At 44.8% G+C, this 21,791-nt stretch overlaps 1 protein-coding gene across 2 annotated transcripts in view; it reads left to right on the top strand.

The window, feature by feature from the left end:
- The window catches only part of ctbp2l (C-terminal binding protein 2, like), a 158,831-nt gene that overhangs the window by 55,722 nt on the left and 81,318 nt on the right, over positions 1-21,791 (top strand). For both annotated transcript variants that reach the window (XM_080454242.1, XM_080454245.1), the window contains exon 2: positions 16,395-16,680. In XM_080454242.1, coding sequence (XP_080310368.1) covers positions 16,623-16,680 — 58 coding nt within the window. In that variant the 5' untranslated portion in view covers positions 16,395-16,622. The remainder of the gene's footprint in view (positions 1-16,394; positions 16,681-21,791) is intronic.

Below are 21,791 nucleotides of genomic sequence, written 5' to 3'. Positions count from 1 at the left end.
CCTGTTCTATATAAAGCTCTGAGACAAGGAGCAGAGACTGCAGCGCAACAGCCTGCTGAGACTCCACACCATTTATCTCCCAGCTGCAAGGTTGGGGCCCGGACTAATTGACTGTGTGTGTGTGTGTGTGTGTGTGTGTGTGTGTGTGTGTGTGTGTGTGCATGAGAGACCCTGGGAGCATGGTTGCATTAGTAGAGCCTGAAAATGACAGGATGTGGTGAACAGAGAGAGAGAGAGAGAGAGAGAGACTCGACAGGGGCCAGCCTAGCGTATACTGTAGCTCTGAGCCAATCAAAAGAAAGCTCTCCTGTAAAGTCAGTTATTGGCTCTAACCGTCTAAGATACAGCCAGTAAAACAGTGTACAGGGAGTGGAAAGAAAAAGGGGGGAGAAAAAAAAAACCTGCCAGGTCAGTGCTGTGTGTGTGTGTGTGTGTGTGTGTGTGTGTGTGTGTGTGTGTGTGTGCGCATGCGAGAAGTGTGCACGCGTGAATCTCCGTGCGCTCTCCCTGTGTTCGTTTCTCTGTGTTTCCCTCAACCGCTCTGTTCTGGACTTTATCAACACATTGTTTGAGTTGGCGTCCTCCCAATGTAAGCCCCGAGTACAGCACGGAGTTGGCTGTCTCAGCGTCCACTGGGAGTGGTGTGTGTGTGTGTGTGTGTGTGTTTTTGTGTGTGCGGTGCACATGTATGTGTGGGCACATTCTGGGGGGAGTGGAAGTCTCTCTCTCCCGCTCTCTCTCTCTCTCTCTCCCCTAGTCTCCCAGACCAGGAAGCTCTGAATCACCACCAACTGTTCCTGGAAGGACCCTGTGGGAGTAGAGGCTTGGCCCCAGCCTAGGGGCCGTCTGAGCCGGGGTCTGGATCTCCTGGAAGCTGGCCTCTCGCTGACACCAAGCTGGTGGTGGAGGAGGATAATTCCCACCTCCACCATTAACCCATTCAATCCCTGAACGCAACGCTGTCATTTTAAGATTTCTTTGGCTATTCAAAAATAGCAGATCTACAAGCTCGTAGTGCGGCACTACGAGCTTGTAGATCTGCTATTTTTGAAAAATCGTTGAAAATGTGTGCAAATCTTTGAATATATATATATTTTCAAACCGAACACTTGTAACTCAAATCTTTGCTTCTGGGGCTCCCTGGAACAAAATATTTGACTGATGTTGTCGGTGCCGCGCTACGAGCTTGTATATCTGCTATTTTTGAATAGCCCAAAGTATAAAATAACGGTTATATGGCTAAAAATCCAAAATGACACAGATGCTTTCCTGGTCTTAATGGGTTAAAGTGCAGGCCACACCCTTCGATCTGCCCTTTTTCGCCCCCCCCCGCACCGTGGAAAAGTGGTAGTTTTTTTTCCCGGTGCGGTGGCTCGGTGCCGATAACCTCCACCTCTGGAACTTTGAAGATAGGGAGCTCTCGTATTGATCTTGGGGATGTAAACAGGGAAAAAGTGCAGGGTTATACGCTTGGACTTATGCGTGGTGTGCTTTGAAAATTCAAAACCTGCGTGCCTGGGTCTCTAAATTACAACGCCTTGGCGTGGCGGGGACGCAGTCATGTGTGGCTGCTGACGCGGCTGATATTCGCTCGGGGAGGCCGCGGAACGAACGCAGTGCGCCACAACGACGACGACACGCTTACCAAGCTAAATTGAAATGTACCAAGCCGGCACGGCACATGCCGACGTTGTCAGTTACGTTTGCCCTCTGTTGTTTTTGAGTTGATCATGCAAATCGCACACGCACACACACACACACACACACATGCAGACACACACACATGCGCACGTTCATCAAAGGTGATGATTCTCGTCTATAGGAGGACGGGAGGATCTGTGCATGTAAAGTGATATTAACCCTTTAAGACCGGGCGGGAACGCATCATCTTCAGATTTCTTTGGCTGTTCAAAAAATAGCAGATACAGTATACAAGCTCATAGCGCGTGTAGATCTGCTATATATTTTTTTTAATCGTCAAAATTTGTGGAAATCTTTGAATATATATTTTTTAAAGCGAACATTTGTAAAATGTTTTGTTCCCGGGACCCCCAGAACAAATTTTCGCTTAAAAAAATATATATATATATTCAAAGATTTGTTTGCACACATGTTCACGATTTTTTCGAAAATAGCAGATCTACAAGCTCATAGCGAGGCACTCTGTGCCGCGTCACGAGCGAGCTTGTATATCTGCTACTTTTGAATAGCCTAAGAAATCTTAAAAATGACACAGATGCGTTCCCAGTCTGAATGGGTTAATAGTAGGATAGGGGGGTCTTGGTTCAGCGGGGGGGTGGCCACGTCTTCCTGTCCCCCCCCCTCCCCCCACCCTCCCCTTGTTTTTGGGCCTGGCACTGACAGATTTACCTCATGGAGGCACTCGACCAGCTGAAGGGGAAAATGGTCTCCATTGTTCCAGCAGGGACTCCAGTGGAGAGAGAAAAACATAGGCTTTTTTTTTTCCCTCTCCCCCCCTCCTCCCTCCCGTTAGAAAATAATAATGGGCAGAGGAGGGATAATGGACTGAAATATTAACAGAGTAAACAACCTTGTTATCGAGACGTCCGTTTGTTATTTCTGAAAGTGATAGAGAGCGGGGTAGTGCTGCCGTGTTTTTCTCTCCTTTTCTGGCAGAGCGCACGTCTCTTTTGGTAGATGTTTATCAGCTGAGGGGATTGTTGACCGGCTTTGAGGTGGTGTCTCTTTGTACTGTAGCCGTGTTTTTTTGAGTCTTTAAGTGGCTGTTGAAGCCCATCTCTTCTCTTGATAAGAATCATCTTGTAAGGAAACGTAGAAGATTACCGCTCGTTGCTCCTCCGTGTGCTGCTGTTCGGATAAATTTAGCAGTCATCTCTCTCCCCTCAACCGGCGCTCCGGTTCGAACCCTGCTGGGAAATTAGTCGGGAGAAACAACGGGCTGAAGTTGTCCAAGTCTATCTCCGAAAGCTCTGCGGCGAGGGCTCGTTTGTTGGAGAGACTCTGGCAAGGCTCCACTAGCAGAACTCTCCCAGGGATGTTCCATTGAAAATGGAAGAGAGATTCTCAGTGTCAGCTCAAAGTGAATCTGAAAATAAGATTTACGGCTCGTTTTATCCTTTGACATTCAGTTAAGTTCCTTTTTTAATGCCAAGGAAAAGAAAAGGCCAAAAAAGTTGCTTCTGTCCACACATTTTTGGTGCATTGAACCTCAGATGTGTTATAGACTTAACCGTGGCTGTATAGTGCGCTTTTCTATTTAGCCCGTTTTATATGGGTCTTTAAAGAAGAACCCATATGGCTCTTTTTTATAGAAACAAGTGATTCCTCATTGAAACCTTTTTTAAGGGGACATACTATGCTGTAGTCAATTTGTAAAAAATATGTCAAGGGGGATGGTGGTGGGGTCTTACGGTGACAAACATTTGGAAAGTGTTACTGGCAACATGGAGGGTGGAGAACCTACAGCTGTTGATACTTATGTTAATATTGTAACGGCACAAAGGTAATGCTACATCCTCCTACATATAATTAACCAAACCTCTGTGGACAGGATCTGTCTGTTCAGAATCTCTCTGTAGTGCACGGTTCTCCTCAATGGCTGGAGTAATTGATCTGAATTTTTACACAGCCATTGTCCATTAGCATATGCACCAAATAACGTCGCCCGTTTTTTACTTTCCCAAATGTAAGCTGTTTATTAACGCTTTTATATCAACACCGGAGATTCAGAGTTTGGGCTATGGGAGCCGTCGCCATGGTTATAGCGCCCCAAGCTATGGGATGAATGATCAATCTGCGCATGGCTGGCCACTGTTACACAGAGAACGCTGCAAACGTATAAAGGACTTTCATTTACGGCCCGTGTCCACACACACTGCGTTTCATGACAGGGAGGGCTCTTTGGATATCATCTTCATGCCACAAGCACGCAGATTCACACGTGCAATGTTCTAATCCAGGTGCGACGGGTTCGGCCGTGTGTGTGTGTTCGCTGTGGGTTCGCGACGGGTCGCGACTTCAGTCGTATTTGTGTTGAACTGTAGCTTTTGTGCATGACTATGGGTAATGCTCAGTTGTTGTTGTTGTTTTATGTGGGCTACATATAGCTTTTACCAAAAACTTTACGTGTTGTTTTAAAGCAGCACTATTTGTAACTTTCCTCTTCTACCCCAGATTTGAACCCGGTGTCCTGCTCAAGTGCTGAAAGTTTTACCATTGAGCCAATAGAGCCGGTGTGCTTGCTCGTGGATAAATTGAATATTGACCATCAGGTCAAAGTTCGTGTCAGATCCTGTGTCTAGGTGAGACATGACCTTTGACACAATCTAAATGTCTAAAAATAGAAGAGCAGGAAGACAAAATACAACCACCCCAATTGTAAAAAAGTAATATTGTGGATAATACATACTACTCTACCATACAGATTGGACAAAATTAAATTGTATTCATTAAAAAAAGTTACATAGTGAGGCTTTAAGGCTTTTGCTCTTTTCTATTTTTTCCATTTCTTGCATGATCTGAAAACATTTTATATTGAAAAGCTCCTCCTGCCTTTGTTGTCTTTGGAAGTTGTAATGTGGAAATTGACAAAATCCGTTGACTGGAGAGGCAAAGAACAAAAGTTCAATTGCCAATAACCGTGCCACAGTTACTGTCACTCTCACTCTGATATTCATAGGGGAAACACTACATTATTCTGCTAGGTGGAAGGGTGCATGCTCCTCTGTGAATTGCAAGCTTGAGTTGTTTTTTGGGAGCCTGAGAGTGCAAGACAGAGACTGAAATCCTCTTAGGGCCTAAGAAGAGGCCCAGGACTTAGGCCAAAAGTGTTGGCAACCCTGCTCTGTGTGCGTGCGTGCGTGCGTGCGTGCATGTGGTTCAGCTGTAGTAGTTATCAGTTTCCTTTATCAGCATAGATTACCCTGCCAAAAAAAGTATTAGAGTTGTCAAATTCTGAGCCGCTGCAAAAGATTTTGCACATGGTAGAGAAATGAGCTCTACATCATTCAAACTCTACAGCTGAAGTCTTGCTTACTAGCTGTTATTATATTGCACCGTCCAAGTGCATACATCCCCCTCTATTGGATTAGCAGAGAACTCCTGATTTGCCCCATCTCTCTCTGAAATATTGATAATAAATGACATTACACACATTGCATGATTTAATATAGGACCTTTTTTGGTAATGCAGGACTACAGTATATGAGGCATATTGGTCAGGCATTCCTGGGCGTGTAATAAATTAGCTACTGTATATGAAACTGAATCTAAATGAAAAATCACTGTGGACTTGAGGACTACTGACTAATCATTTTTGCTCAACTTGTTAAATTACGATTCCATGAATCACAGACATTAAGGACCTGTCTCCTACTGTTCCCTTTAATTCATTATGACGGCTAAAAAGTTCAGAGCAACACGGATCCTACTTACAGCAGAAATATGTTTTACAATTTTGATATTGGTCACAAAGTATGACTTAAATCACGTGTGTACCATCAGCTACAGGCCCAAGCACACATGCAAGAATTCATTTATTTTGTTCAGATTCACCCGCTTTGTGAAGATAATAGAATGGACTGATTATGTAAGTATATCAGGGTTTTGACTTTAATTCGCCTTCAAAATATTAGGATCTTTCTCTCTCTCTCTCTCTCACTCTCTCTCTCTGTCTCTCTCTCTCTCTCTGAGCATTAAATAGACACACTCCCTAATAAGAGTAATAGACTGGTAGAGCCAGAGTGCTTGATGCCTGGCCTATTTTAGAACAAAAAATCATTACCTGCACTCCATTATTCAATATCACTAAAATATAGCCACTCTGTAAAAAATACTAAAGGACTTAAAAATGCGAGTGTGATAGAACTCACATTTCCCAGACCCACTTTATTAACAAGGGCTTTGCAGTATAAATTAAGTCAGAATATTCTAGAATCCCTCTACACTACTCTCTCTGGTGCTTAGCTACTATTTGTAATTCGATTTAATCTACTATACTGTAGATAATTGTAGATGCTTGGAATGTTTCTCACTTATCTACAGTAGCTACTTTGTAGACTATACTTGTTCTTCAAGCACTCTAATTACTTGGCAATACAATGAAGATTACATTATCATGGTATTGTTTTGTTATGGTTGCTGTTTTGTTTTTTTTACAGCGTGGCCAAGCTGGGGCAAGGTTTGTCTGTATATACAGTATGTCTGTACTGTATGTCAACTTGGAAGGGTTGTAGTTACAAATCTACTACGCATATCATTCTTCATTTATGGTGTAGCTCCTGTTCCTCGCAGGAGAGCCATCTAGAAGAGGTGTGTGTGCTGTGGTGGCGGAACTGTAGATTGCCAAGTATATGTATTGTGTACTTGTTGGCCTTGCATTCAATCTCATTGAAGGTCTAGGAATCGGCAAGCTTTTACATAAATGTGCTAATTCTAACTCAACTACAGCTGTCAATCTAAACAGTTGAGCTGACTCCTCCACGCTTACTCTCACTCTGTCAGCAAATCTGTACTTTGTGTCACTATTTAGTACATACCTTATGTGATCATCTAGAATAGCATCTCTCTTAGAATTAGAATAGCATCTCTGTTAGAGTGGACTATAAGAACTGGCTGATAATTGGGGATGAGGGAGGCTTGTGCCCTGAGGGGCTGCCGGAACAGGCCAGTAATGCTGTTGCTCTGCTGAATCTTCCTAATAAATGGTTAACATTTCACCCTGACTGGATATTAATATTTTCCATTATAGTGCGTCCGGGGATAATGTAGGCCACTGGACCGATCAGCACAGGATTTCTTGTGCACGCTGGCTGCCAGTGGACTAAGGAGGTGACTCTCAGAATATGCTTCACATTATACTTTTTCTTTCCTTACATTTTGTACTGGAAGTAAAAGGAGCCTGAAGTTGGCAGAAACTTTGCCCAAATTGCCCACATTTTTTTTGCCAAAAAAAACCCCACTTTTTTCTCCCCCCCGATTCTATGAGACTCACTACGTCTTTTTAAAACGATCAGTGGATGGATCGTTGTGAAGAATAATATTCTATGATTTTTCAAAGGTTAGTGAAAACACTCGGACTCGCTGGCAAGGGCAGCTATAGACGAATCCACAGACGCGCTGCCTGTAGGCAGCCATAGCTGCGGTGTCAACGCTCCGCACCGCGACACCGCAGCAATGGCCGCCTACAGGCAGCTACAGGCAGCACGTCTGTGGATTCGTCTATAGACAATGTTTTAAAACTCTGGCGGTTAATGAGTTAAACCAATATTTTATTATAGAATATGATTACAATGTGTGAATATAACATTTTATCTTGCCGTTCAGGTTGCTGCTACATTTTTCTCCCTGCTCAGCACAATTAGACAACCGTCATTAACCATTAAGAGCAGGGAGATAGATATGCAATAACAACCCCCCCCCCATGGGGAACAGGACTAATGGCAGAGCCCACTGGTGGTGCTGGGGTGGCGGTGCGAGCAAACGGGCGCATACCAACAGACCAGGTACACAGACAACAGAAGGAAGAATAGAGACTCAGTGGTTCTCAAACTTTTTTCATGTCAAGGACCCCCAAATTGACCCGCGGACCCCCCATTTGAAAAGATTTGCCAGGGACCCCCCCATAAGAGAAGATTTTTACGGCTCTTAGCAGTGATTCTCAATTTTTAATTTCAAGGACCCCCAGTTTGACATGCATTAGGCTATGTTTCCCAATGTATATAGTAAAATCAATGTTAATTTAACTCTGAGGGTGTACAAATGGAACCAAATGGACCCGTCAGGGTCCATTTGGTTCCATTTGTACGCTCTCAGAGTTACAGACCCATAAGGGTCCATTTGGTTTCTAACTATCCATCATTTAGCTGGGGACCCCCTGGAACTCCCTCAAGGACCCCTGGGGGTCCCCGGACCCCACTTTGAGAACCAATGGCTTAAATAACCCGCCCAATTGGTCGGCTGATCGCCACGTGAGCGTATGACGAATGGCTCTTGCATAACACCGTATACACCCACATGGTAATGTGCATGTGTGTGGAACCTCTCGAGTGTATCTGCCTGAACTAGTCTCGCAAGCTACGCATCATTAGTGATGATCATAGATCACTGCTAGATGACCGACGCCATTGATAAACATGGGGCAGGAAGGCTACGCAGTTATTGCACTCTTGGTTGTTTGGTTTCTCGCTTGGTTGTCGGTTGCTTGATAATATATATATTTTTTTAAATCATGGCACTTCCTCTGACCTTCCACTTGAACTGATTATTATGACCTGAGGCCCATTCTACAAATGCCTTCTAAATCACTAGTTCTCACACTTTCAAGATTTTTTAAAAAATGTTCACGAAGTGACGCGCCGTCAGCTTGTATATCTGCTATTTTTGAATAGCCAGCGCAAAAAATCTAAGATGACACAGATGCTTTCCATTGTTTTAATGGGTTAAATCTTATTTGTAATGTTGCATGTGGGCAACAAAATGATGTTGTGTTATCATGGCATTGTTTTAGAAAGAGCAGGTGTCCCCTGCCTGGTATAGATACAGTACATCTATATCTATCCATATCTCATGGAGCAAACACAACCAATTGACTTGGCATATATGTATGTGTTATGTTTCACATTAAATATGCTCGCGTTATTCTGTACATACACAGTGGCACGACCTGAACTATAATAAAGCAGCAGAACAGCTTTGGCCCCTTCAGCAACATGCCTGGGGCTTTGGAATTCCAGCTCCTCTCAGCCTTGGAACGCGGAGCTCCATGTTGGTGTGTATGTAGGCCCTTAGGCTTAATGTCAACAAATTAATTATGGATTCACCCAATTAGTTCACAAACTACACTCTGTGTTTGAAGGGAAATGATCTCCCCCTAAATGACTTGCCTGCTCAGGCTTGGCCCCACTGTGTATAGTGGCTCCTTCAGAAGTGTATGTGTGTGAGTGTGAGCATGCGTGTGTGTGAGCGAGTAGGTGTGTTTCTATGTGCCATGTGTGTGTGTGTGTGTGTGTGTGTGTGGCTGTGTGCACACAGCGGGCAGGTGGGCTGACCTTTTGAATTATTCACACTCTCAAACTAGTCCACTGGTGACTCCCTTTAAGTCTCTCACTGGTTGAGCGTTTAGAACTCTCTCTCTCTCTCTCCCCTCCTCCAAACTCTGTCGTTTTTTTCCAAAAGGAAACCCTTCCTTCCTCCTATCTGCTCTTAACCCATTCAATCTGGCAATCCATTTCTGTCGTTTTAGATGTCTTTGGCCATAAAAAAATGGTAGATATAGTAGATACAAGCTCATAGTGTGGCTGTGGCACCGAGTGCCGCGCTATGAGCTTGTAGATCTGCTATTTTTGAAAGATGGAGAAAATATTTTAATATATATTTTTAAAGCGAACTTTTGTAAAATATTTTGTTCCAGGGACTCCCAGAAGCAAAGATTTGAGTTACAAATGTTCGCTTTAAAAATGTATATATTCAAAGATCTACAAGCTCATAGCGCAAGCACTCGGTGCCGCGCTATGAGCTTGTAGATCTGCTATTTTTGAATAGCCCAAAGAAATTTAAAATGACACAGATGCGTTCCCGGATTGAATGGCTTAAGACATTGACATGATGACACGAGATCCGTAATAAATCGTTTTCGGAGCGTGCCAGGCTGTCTCTCTATTTATTTAGCGCGGGGGTCCCTCAGTGGGGGACCCCCTGTGGTGCCGGAGCGATGCCTAACAAAGTAACTAATCACTGCATTCTAATGCAGAGCTTGACAGGGGCGGCTCCTCGTATCTGCTTACCAAACCAAATTATTTTCTTATTTCAGCAAAGTCAATTAATCACATCGGAGACAATTCTGTTAAGTCTTCCCTCTTTCCAGCAGGAAGATGGATTGCAACAGTGCCAGTGTTATCATCGCGTTTCATCGTATTACAAGATGCCGCGGCGAATTAATTCAATTTGATTTCTTCTTCTATTTTTTTTTCTCGCATTCCCTCGTTGCCAGTGTCTTAAGCCTGATTTATATTCAGGCGTATGATGGCGTCGCATATAGCCGATCTACAAGTTCATAACGCAGGGGTGTAGATCGTGTAGATTGACAATTTTTGGCCATTTTTGGCACACTTTGGCGTCGTTTGACGGGACTGTAAATCAGGTATTCCGTTTACGGGCCTGAGAACTAAACCCGATTCGCCGGTTCACGTGTCTTTGTGTCAATGTAATGCATGTCTCATATTATGTACGCATTTTTGCCTGTGTCCATTGTGTTGCCTTAACATCCCCCACCCAGCTGCCCTCCCCCTCCCCATTAACCCCCCGCCCCTCCTCCGCCCGCCCATCCCCGGCCGCTCTGCGACCAAGGCGTGCGCGAGTCACGGGACAGTGGCTCTCTGTGCATCGCTGACATTGAGGAGACCGTGTGTGCAATTGTGCTTACAGAGGATCCGTCCTTGGGATCATCGGTGGTGGGTTGGTGGGGGTGTGCGGGGGACACAGACAGAGGGGGCCCGTCACAGATATGGATTCCTGCGCTTAAACGTCTCGGCCTCTTCGCACACAAATGTTTCTCTTTCAGTGAGCCGTGGCCCCCGCCGCGCGGGCGGAGTTTTATCGATCATCTGACTTTTTAATGGCGTCCCAAATATTAAGATTCATGTATATGACCTTTGTGTTTGGACTTGAGCATGGGAAATACCCCCTTTCAGTGGCCCACTAGCGCCACTGGCTGCTTTGTTTCAATGTCTTCAGTTCTTTTTTTTTCCTCACTGTGATGACGATGATGTTCGAAGAAAGCACACGTTGGGACAGTGTCCCCCAATTCTGCATAATCGTTGCTGTTGGGCAGAAACCTCCTACTATCTAAATTATTCAACTTATTCAAGTTTTTTTCGTAAATTAATACCCTAGTTCGTCATATAAGAATGTTTTAAACTGATTATAAAAAAGGAGCGTTTTTTGACATACAAGGTTTCCACCCGACAGCAACGATATTCTAGCCTGGTAAACCCCCCCTCCCTCCGGAAATCTCATTTGCATTTGGTTTCAGGAAGGAGGGTCTGGGATTGCTCACAGAGTAAAGCTGCCCGAACCGCTGCGCATACGAACCAATCAGCGGCTGCTAGGGGCGGGATCATCCAATCACCTGCCTAGTAGCTTGAAAAAATGAAACTCCGCCTGTCATCGATTCTGCGCCCGGAGTCTCAGATGCAAGTACGCTGTGAAACAAAATGTGTGTCGCAAGCTTCTTCCATTTGACGGAGTGAGGTTAACGATATTCCCCATTGGACATACCCCATTGCTGCTAGTGGTGCGTTCACACGGGCCAGATACAAAAATACACAGCATCTTTGTCGCTGTGTCGCTTTGTACATGTGTTGCTCAATACGGTCGTGGACGTCATCAATCATCATCATCATCATCGGAGCTACAGTTGTAGTTTTGTATCTATATATCCGGAAGTCGAACCCAGCTCAACTTTAATTTCTAGATTTGTATATTTGTCGCTAGAACTACAGGCTACAAACGTCGGCTGTATCTTTGTATCGTCATGACGCTGGCTTCCATTGAAAATAAATGGTAGCATACATGTATCTTTTTATCTGCGCATGTGAACGCCACGATAAGAGGTTTTTAAAGTCTTGTATAAGTGAGTGACAAATAAACCCCTCTTGATTCTTGCTATACTTCACCTGGCTGGCATGAGGAATTTATTTAGTTTAGTTTATTTTTGAGTAGTTTTGGTTCCCCAGGAAGGAGACAATTTAGTCCTGAGAGGATGGAGCCAGGCAGGAGGTGATGAGGACAGAATTGGGAGGGTGGAATAAGGAATAAGGGGGGAGGTAAAAAGGGGAGCTGCTCTCTTGTTGAGGCCGTGCGTTGTTGGCCCCTGTGAACGCTCAACATGAATGTCTGTCTTTTCCACTGCGTCTCCCTCCCTAATCTCTCTCTCTCTTTCTCTCGCTCGAACATGGACCTTGACAGTAGCGGAAAAGGGCGCAGGTGATTGATGATGCTGTTCAAGACAGAGAGAGAGAGAGAGAGAGAGATGGACAAAAGTGAAGGCAGAAGGATGGATGGAGTGAGAAGGGAGTTCAGTGAATCAAGAGGCCTCCTGACACTGACACATCTCTTACCGTTATTAACCACTTACTGTAAGCCCTGTTCAAAAACTTCCAAAAATAGCCGATCTACAAGCTCACAACTAGTGATGGGACGACATGAAAATTTCATGTCCCGATTATTGTGACCAAAATAATTGCGATTTACGATATTATCGCGTCTGGAGTGGAACATTTGCCAAAAATAGCAGATCTACAAGCTCACAACGCGACGCGTTGTGAGCTTGTAGATCTGCTATTTTTGGCAAATAGGTTTAGAGAGTGAAAAAAAGACTGTTTCAAGTACGTTCTTTCTGGTGCATTTTTACCAATTCTAGAGGGTATGCACCGGATATGCAGGTCGGCAAAGGTGAATTGATCCCAGTGTACGAGGGAGGACAATTTCACGATAAATAAATTTTTCTGCGATACGATTATTGTAAGCGTTTTTTTATCATGATAAACGATGCTAACGATTATTGTCCCATCCCTACTCACAACGCATCGCATCGCAACGCGACGCGTTGTGAGCTTGTAGATCGGCTATTTTTGTTGGAAGAGCACCACGCGAGTGCTGTGTGGTCTTGCTCACGCGGAGCTCGCTCTCGCTCTCTTCTCCCCCGACAAGAGAAAAACGGTGCAGACACGCAGAGATATGTGCAGTGATATAATAAGGCCTCTTGTAGCCTCATCAAATAATTAGCGTTGACACAGAAAATAATATAGGCTAATCTGATCCGACCGAGGTTGCAAAACCACTCTGTGCCTGGCTGCCTCGCATTGGACTGCAGGCAACGGAAAACGACTCTTTTCAGAGTCGTCATTGTGGTGTGTAGGTGGGCTCGCCTCGCCGCTCGAGGGCAGCGTGGGAACACAGGGTGTGATGATTACTCGTTCTCACATTATCTCTCTCGCTCACACATACACACACACACATTTCCCAACACATAACAGGGCGGATTGACATGTTAAGCCAAGGTATTGTAAATGTTTCTACTCCCCGAGGGTTTTAGTGATGGGTACATGGAACCCAGAGACTGCGGGCTATGTTTCGGATAACATCTTTACTCCAGAACCACCCAGGGTGTCCCTATATAGGGTCCAGACCTCACCGCCCGACCCGATAAATCACCCTCGGCGAGCGAGACTTAAGGTCGGCCTACTTTCGGCTCTAACAGATTCATCATAAACTACCACTACGGAGGGTGTTCTGTTGTTGTTGGCTCCTAAACTCGGTGACCCTCTTCCTCGTTCCTCTTCCTCCCGTCCTCAGATAGTGAGACTACAAAAGAAAACGATGACAACTTAAAGTAACAACTTTTGTCTCAGTGTGTCTCTGGCTATCACTATAGGTCCCAGGACATGAGATAATGTCACAACAAAGATGAGAGAAACTTTTGCGCTCTTGCTGAATTGGCCCACAAAAAAAAAGAAGGGTTTTCCAGTCAGGTGCCTAAAGCCAAATAAATGATCAAGTAAACAAAAGGAATGCTTGCACACTAACATAACAAAAAGAATGTCCACAGAGGTTTTGCAGATGCAAAACAAAGCATGTTTTTAATGTTGATCTATAGCACGGATCTTCAACAGGGGTTCCGGGGACCCTAGGGGGTCCTCAGAGTTACTACAGGGGGTCCGCAAAATCTTTGAGCGATGGGGAATATTAGCCGAAAATAGCAGATCTACAAGCTCACAACGCCTCGCGCTGCGAGGCGTTGTGAGCTTGTAGATCTGCTATTTTCAGAGAGTTGATAGAGGGAAAAAGTGCAGACCAAGTACAGAGCCAACGGTCAAATTGACTAAATTATATAATAACTATCTTTTTTATCTATGAAAAGTTGAATCTGCAACACAATTTTACACTATGTAGTGAAAAATGTTGAAGACCCCTGATCTATAGTGAACAAATGTTCACTGCCGAAAGAAAAGGTGTAAAGGTTAGAAAAACAGCCTCCGTCTACCATCAAGGCTACTATTACTAAAATGTACCATTTAATTTGCCCCCCCCCCCATGTACAGTAAAGCGTCTTATATAAATGTGAGATATTTTGAATCCCACTTGTGTGGTAGATATGAATTGTATTCTAATTTCATGTAGAGCTGATGTCCTGCCCACTCTCCAGTTTTTTTTCTGGGGGTGTTTTTGGTATTTTTTTTACACCCTTTTATAAACCAGCGCTGAAGATATGCACAAGCTTCTGTTTTCGCTCTGTCAGAACAGATGCCCTTGCATGTATAATTAAGAGCGTGTCTGTCAAACAATGCCACTCAACCCCATCCATTAACGGCCAACACCTTGCCCTCCCCCGTTGCGTTCACGTTTCTCCGAGCTACTCTGAAAGCCGTCCTTCCCGTCTCACAAAGTGACGGGCGATTATCTCCACCCGTCGAAACGAGGTTCAGGTGCACAGCCTGTTAATCAGGGGGAGGACGCACTGCTGAGGCGTATGAACAGCAACCTCCTTACTCCCTACTTTGCCTGGTTAGCAAATGGCTAAAAAAAAACAGTTCTTCGTTTTGTTTTGATCGATCGATTGAATACTTCATTAACAAGTTTGTTAACAGAACAGGTAATACATTCAAAAGGTTATGCTAAAGGGGGCTTGTTTCCATTGTGGTCCGTTGTACTCAATTCATAATGAATACAATACAAATTCAATACAAAACATATTGGAATAAAACTCAGTAGCATCATAAGGTACATTTACAGAGAAGGGTCGGGGGGGGGAGGGGTTTACTATCAAGGGGTTAAACTATGCTCAATCTCGTTAATTTAACCCATTAAAACCGGGGAAAGCATTTGTGTCATTCTAGATTTTAAAACGTTGGCTATTCAAAAATTGCAGATCTTCAAGCTCACAGCGCATCACTTTGTGCCGCGCTGCAAGCTTGTACATCTGCTATTTTTGAACATTGTTGAAAAATCTGTGAAAGTGTCAGAACTACTGATTTAGAAGGCATTTGTAGAATCGGCCTGCAGGTCTTAATGGGTCAGCCATTCTTTTAGGCTAGTTTTGGGTAGGGAGTAGAGAAGCTTAATGTATTTTGGCATGTCATGTCCACATTTTGGTGGCAGCATAGTAGAATGCATTTTTCCCCACGTTGTGTGTGTTTGTTTGTACCCTAGTGTCTCTATTCTGGAGCGAACATTCGGCGAAGATAGCTGACCACGACACGTTGCATTGTGACACGTGGTGAGCTTGTAGATCTGCTATTTTCGGCAAAGAGATTTGGTGTCGTGGGGGAAAAAAGGAGGGGGCATACTGTAGTATAGATAGACCCTTGGGGGACCCCCGTCAGTGAAGTAAATAGGGTTGAAATCAAATGGTTAATGTGTGGCTGTTGTACAGGGTTACAGTCATGGTGGTGGTGGTGGTACATCCCTGAGTAGATGTTAACTACCCTCTAATGGACAGAATGTGTCATTACAAGACATAACTCGCTCATCAGTTCCATTTACACAAAGGCTTCATTTCTGAAGACAGATAAACCCTCCCTTATGAATTGTGTGAATATGAATTGTGTGAATCTCTTTTCTTATGTTTGCTTTGTTGAGCGTTTTGTCCTTTTCCTGGATGTGTCAGGATTTCCGGGCGCCTCCGGGGGAGAGTTAGCGATGGAGAGAAGGGTTAGATTGGTGTTTGACTGAGGGGGGTGGGGGGGAGGTGGGTGAAAAGAGACATGTTGGAGAGGGAAGCAGCTCAATGACGGGAGGAGAGGAACTTGTAGAGCACGACGGGTGCTTTGTCACTTTTAGAGAAAAAGGGCACTTTGTCACCAAAAGAGTGAGAGAGTGTGTGTGTGTGTGTGTGTGTGTGTGTGTGTGTGTGTGTGTGTGTGTGTGCACGTGTGTGTCCCTGAGATGTTAGCCTGTAGCTTCCTAGACTCTGGTGAGGGAAAGACAGTGACTTTGTTTTTTGAAGGACTCTTTAATGTTTCCCTATGTTACAGTTTATTTTTCTCCTTTCTTTCGTTGTGTATCAATCCTATGTTCCGGCCCGGAGCGCTGGCCTTGCGGTCCAGGCGCCTAGGTTCTATAAGACTAGGTTTCGAGTCCTGTTCCCGACGACCTTTGCTGCGTGTCTCTCCCCCTCTCTCTCCCTCTTTCCTTCTTCTGCAAAAAGCGAAAAACATATCGTAATATAAAAAATAAATCCTACAGTATGTTCCACTATGCGTGTGTATGTGTGTGTGTGTTCTTGTGCAGTTAAATCATTTACAGCTGTGTCTCACCAGGTTTTTTTTCCTGTGTGTGTGTGTGTGTGTGTGTGTGTGTGTGTTGTGTTCCTGCCACTGACTGTAGTGTCCCATGTGTCTTTGTGTGTCTTCCAGGTGTTGTCTCGCGGGCGGAATGCCCCGAGGACTGCTGCTGCTGACAGCGCGTTAGGATCCTCAACCCTCTCCCCCCCCTGTCCCCCCCAACCCCCCTCCCCCCTCCTCCCCCCGTCGCTCTCTAGTGGCCGAGGAGGAGAGGTTCCCCCGCCCTCCCTGCCCCCCCTAACCCCCCCCCACCCCCACCCCCCCCACCCTGCCTAGGCAGCGCCACACCGCGTCGACGCCATGTCCGTGACCGACAAACACAAAGTGAAGAGGCAGCGGTTGGACCGGATCTGTGAAGGTACAGAGAAGGACCCATATCTATCTATCTATCTATCTATCTATCTATCTATCTATCTATCTACTGTATCTATCTAAATGTATCTACAGTATCTATCTACATCTCTCTGTTTCACTCTCCATCACATGTCACCGCCATCGCCTTTGCATTTGCAATGTCTTGTGTGTTTTTGCACCCTGTTTGACCTTGCATTCACTGCGCTGGAAAAAGGTCTTGTTCAGCCTTGTTCATCTCCTTTTGCCCTCAATACTGGAGTGTCAGCTATGCAGTACGTTTCCCACGCTGGGCAAGACCGGGCCGATTGAGTGTCTAAACGGAAGTACCGGAATTTGGTGGAAGTTTACCGCCCAAGGAAATGACGTTGATGATGCTTTACAAATCTGTTAACGTTCTCCGTGAATGAAACGCGTGTTGTGATTGGTAAAATAGGTACGACGGAAGTTCCGCCCCTATAGACGCTCTCTGCTTTAGGTCGTGACCAGGCTTTTCTCTTCGCAGATGAGTAAGGCTGGGAAAAAGGCTAGTACGTTCCAGCATGTCATCTTTTAATCAGATGGAATTTTCAGGTTTTGGATAAATGAACTAAGCTCTGTACCAAACTAGGATTGTGCTGTTAACACGTTTTGATAATCTTTACAGATCCAACACGTTTGCTATTGTTTTTCAACCACACACGCAATGAATACCTTTGGGATATTAACAGGTGTTGCAGACATTTCTGGCAATGATTTGTTGTAGATGGGGAAAAAAGGAAGGGGACCATGCATAGACCCATGGGGGGACCCCTATCACTGTATAGGGTGTAAGTGGGTCAAATTAAGCAAAGGGATCCATTGTGACTTCACAAGTTCACAACCTGGGGACCTAGGCTATTATTGATAACCGATCCCCATTGATCACTACAATCTGCTCCTGACTTACTGCACTTACTGTCAAATACTGTACAGTATTACAGTAATGATCGTATAAATGTTGACCTCATCAACAGACCGTTATCTGGATGTACCGTAAATGAGATTACTACATCACTGTGTGTGTGTGTGTGTGTGTGTGTGTGTGAGAGTGTGTGACTCATGCACAGGCCTCTGACTCATGTGCCAGTATCTAAACCAGAGCTTAGCATTACTATGGGGTCGAATAGTTTTTTGTCCAAGCACACTTGTTTGAAACCATCCAATCTGTAGCCGGTGAATAGGTGTGTGTGTGTGCTGCTGTAGCTAGGCCGTTGAATGGTCTGCCATAGTATTGCATCAATATGGGCCCTTGGAATGGACTGCAAATCCTGGATGATCTTTTATAGAGCATGGGAAGCCCTATTACTGCACAAATAACTACTGAGCTGCATCAGGGACTGGGGAATACAAAAGCGTGCGCGCTCGTGTGTACGTGTATATGTGTGTGTGTGTGTGTGTTAAATCCACTTGTTTCAGTATGTGTCTCGCTAGGTGTCTGTGTGGACCTGCTTGTGCTGTATGTGTGTGTGTGTGTGTGTGTGTGTGTGTGTGTGTGTCAGGCTGATATGTCCTGAGGTAAAAAATCATCTCTCTGCTCTCCCCGGTGTCTGGATCCCCGAGAGGCTTGTTAAGCTGTCGGGTCCTCCTGGAGCCCGGCACACACACACACACACACACACACACACACACACACACACACACACACACACACACACACACACACACACGCACACACACCGGGGAAAGGCAAAGACATGACCGCAGCGCTGGAAAATGAAGCGAGACGCACCATTACCCCCAGTGCCTTGCCTGTTTGTTTTGCACCGTGATGTACAGCATACAGTAAAGCGCCTCCTCGGTGCTGTGTATGTGAAGCCCAAGCGGGGGAACATATGCTGGCACCATCCTGTGACATCACTGGGTTGTTATTAGGCCAGAGAAAGCCTACAACCCATAGTAAGGTCCTTTTTATTGGGGCATGCCAATGTATTAGATCGTTGGTTCTCAAAGTGGGGTCCTTGAGGGGGTTCCAGGTGGTCCCCAGCTAAATGATATGGAGAGTTGGTTACCAAATGGACCCTTATAGATCTTTAACTCTTGAGAGTGTAAAATGAAACCAAATGGACCCTTACGGGTCCATTTGGTTTCATTTTACGCTCTCAATAGTTAAATTATTGTTAAACATCTGCACTACTTAATTTACAAGAAGTCTACACAATTAGAGAATGTAGAAGAAAAAGAGTCTGAGAGGCTAAATCTCATCAAATGGTGGTCCGTAACTCAACTGCGAATAAATAATGGACCTTGATATGGAAAAAGGTTGAAAACCAATGTATTAGTGAGCTAGTTGGGTGAGCAGCCAAGGAAGTTGTTTTGGAACCGTCTGTAGTTGGACTTGTTGTTTCTGTATGAATAAATTATCAAATTCATCATCACTCTTTTAAACGACATTAACCCTGGCGTCCCTAAAAAAGCTGATTTGCAAGCTCACAGTGCTTCACGTCGCGATACATTGTGGGAGTATTGTGTATTTTTGCTATTCGTGCGCCCAAGTAGTATAGGCCTTAAAGGGATAGTTCACCCCCAAAATGATTTTTTTTCTATCGATTAGTCACCCCATGGAGACATTTTGTTGCATTCCTAAGCCAATAATTTGATGACCGGCAGCGGTTCCGGTAGGAGATACAAAGAGTCTCCTTTGTGTCTCCTACCAGAACCGCTGCCTACCGGTCTGCTGGTCATCAAATTATTGGCTTAAGAATGCAACAAAATGTCTCCATGGGGTGACTAATCGATTTGTTAAAAAAGTCATTTTGTGGGTGAACTATCCCTTTAAGTGCTTAACGCATAAGGAGTGGACTCCAGAATGAGGCTATTAATATCAATTATCCAGACAAGTCGTAATGTTTAAAAGTTGACTCATCAAACAGTCCCTTTCTCGTTTCGCTCACAGGTGAGTCATTGATTGGTTCGAAAAAAAATATGCTTCACCGATTAGAGCCACTATCCGCGGCCAGCTGTTTCATTCCACTGAGTCAGACAGACAAAGTAATTATCCGGTAGTCGGGAGAACGACCGCTAGTCAACTCTACTGGGCATCAGCTCAAAGCCTGTGAGAAACACAGAGAGAAAAGAGACCGTAACAGGTGTTGCTGTGATGCAAACAGAGATACTTTGCGAGCGAGGGTACCTGTCTGACTTTCCTTCTCTAACTCGCTCTCTCTCATGCACACTCATCTACATACACACACACACACACACACACACACACACACACACACACACACACACACACACACACACACACACACACACACACACACACACACACACAGGCTCTCTCCAGATGGCCGTCGTACAGGATCAGTGAATTAGGTTCTCTGGCAGCCATTGTGAGGGCGGTAAAGGAAAAAAAAGAAAAACACACAGCTTGCAATTTGCGATTTTGTTCACAAGCCAATGTCCAAGCAGGCAAAGTTTTTTCCCACCGATTTGAGTATAGCGGGATGATGAGGCTTGCCATGGCGCCAGTTAGTTCCTCCGTGAAAAGGAGGAACTGGGCACGGAAGAAGGCATTTTGTTTCGCGCTCAGGTAAAAGTCCCCACAGGCCCACTGTTTGGCCACGGTTCCAACACGATTTCATCTCTCGATTCGCGGGCCCACACTTCAACCAGGCGAGCAGTTGGCAAACAGATGAAGCTGTGATTTTGCGGAGCGTCTCGACTCTCTCTTCAAGCAGAAACTGTGTGTGCTTTTTTTTAAACAAAATTTGGGGGAGGGGGGGGGGGGAGCGTAGCCAAAAACTACGCTCTCTCGTCACACTCCACTTTTGCTGTTCCTGTCTTCTAAAATACTCATCAACATCAATAATTCCCAAACTCATCTGACGCCTGATTTGTAAAACAGATTGTCTTTTTTTTTCAACCACATGAATTCTAGCATCCCTTATCTGGGGCAAACATTCAGCGAGAATAGCAAGCTCACAACACGAATCACGATGCGTTGCGATGAATATTGTCAGCTTGTAGATCAGCTATTTTCAGCTGAGAGATTTGGTGTAGAGGGAACTAGTCGTATAGAGCTGCGGTTCTCAACCTTTTCAGGCCGTGACCCCCCCCCCCCCCCCCTTGTAGATCGTCTCTTTCTTATATTATTTATTTGACAATTTGGCCAATGTTTGACCCGTTTTTATAGCATAGTTTGTTGATTACTTTTGATGCAGTAATGGTATTTTTTCTTTTTGTATTATTAAATTGTCACTTCACTGTCATCTGGGTGGGGGTGGGGGTGGGAATGTGAGGACCCCCCTGGGGGTCCCGACCCACAGGTTGAGAACCACTGGTATAGAGGCCTGGAGGAACCCGATCGATGTAGTATATAGGGTTTAAGGGTTAATGATGTCGGTCCCGAAAATCGTTCTATCAAGTAGCCTACATAAGGAGGTGATGGTGTGATGTGTTTTTAGTATGAAATGCTGTTAGTTAGCCTAATCAAAGCAACCACTGGGAACTGGGATAGGCATCATCTTTAATGCAACGCTGTGAGGAGGAAGAGAGATAATCTCTCTCTCTCTCTCTCTCTCTCTCCGAGCCCCTTGGCTCATAAGCAGGCGTGAAGCGATTGGTTTGTGTCATCTGAAGAGATGAGAAGTGATCTCCTATGGTCTTCTGTCCCCTCCCCAGCCGCAGGTCCTTTCATGTCCCGTGCTTAACTCATTAAGACTGGGAAGGCATCTGTGTCATTTTTAGATTTCTTTGGCTATTCAAAAATAGCAGATATACAAGCTCATAGCTCAAAACATTTTTAACTCAAATCTTTGCTTCTGGGGGTCCCTGGAACAAAACATGATGAGATTGGGGGCCGTTGCCAAATACATATCATTTTGGGGTTCCTTGAGAACCACTGATATAGAAACATAAGTTTAAAAAAAAACTGGTAGGATTTAGAAGACATTTGTAGAATCCCCAGAAGCAAAGATTTGAGTTACAAATGGTTGTCAAGATGATAAATTGTCAAGATTTTTCAAAAATAGTAGATCTACGCGCTACGAGTTGTATATCTGCTATTTTTTAATAGCCAAATGAATCTAAAGTGACACAGATGCATTCCCGGTCTTAATGGGTTAATTTGAGCTGAACCAGTGTTTATCACGCGGC

Source organism: Gymnoscopelus braueri, assembly GCF_963280865.1.
Source record: "Gymnoscopelus braueri genome assembly, chromosome: 17".
In the NCBI taxonomy this organism is placed as follows: domain Eukaryota; kingdom Metazoa; phylum Chordata; class Actinopteri; order Myctophiformes; family Myctophidae; genus Gymnoscopelus; species Gymnoscopelus braueri.
This window is presented reverse-complemented; position numbering and strand designations above follow the sequence as displayed.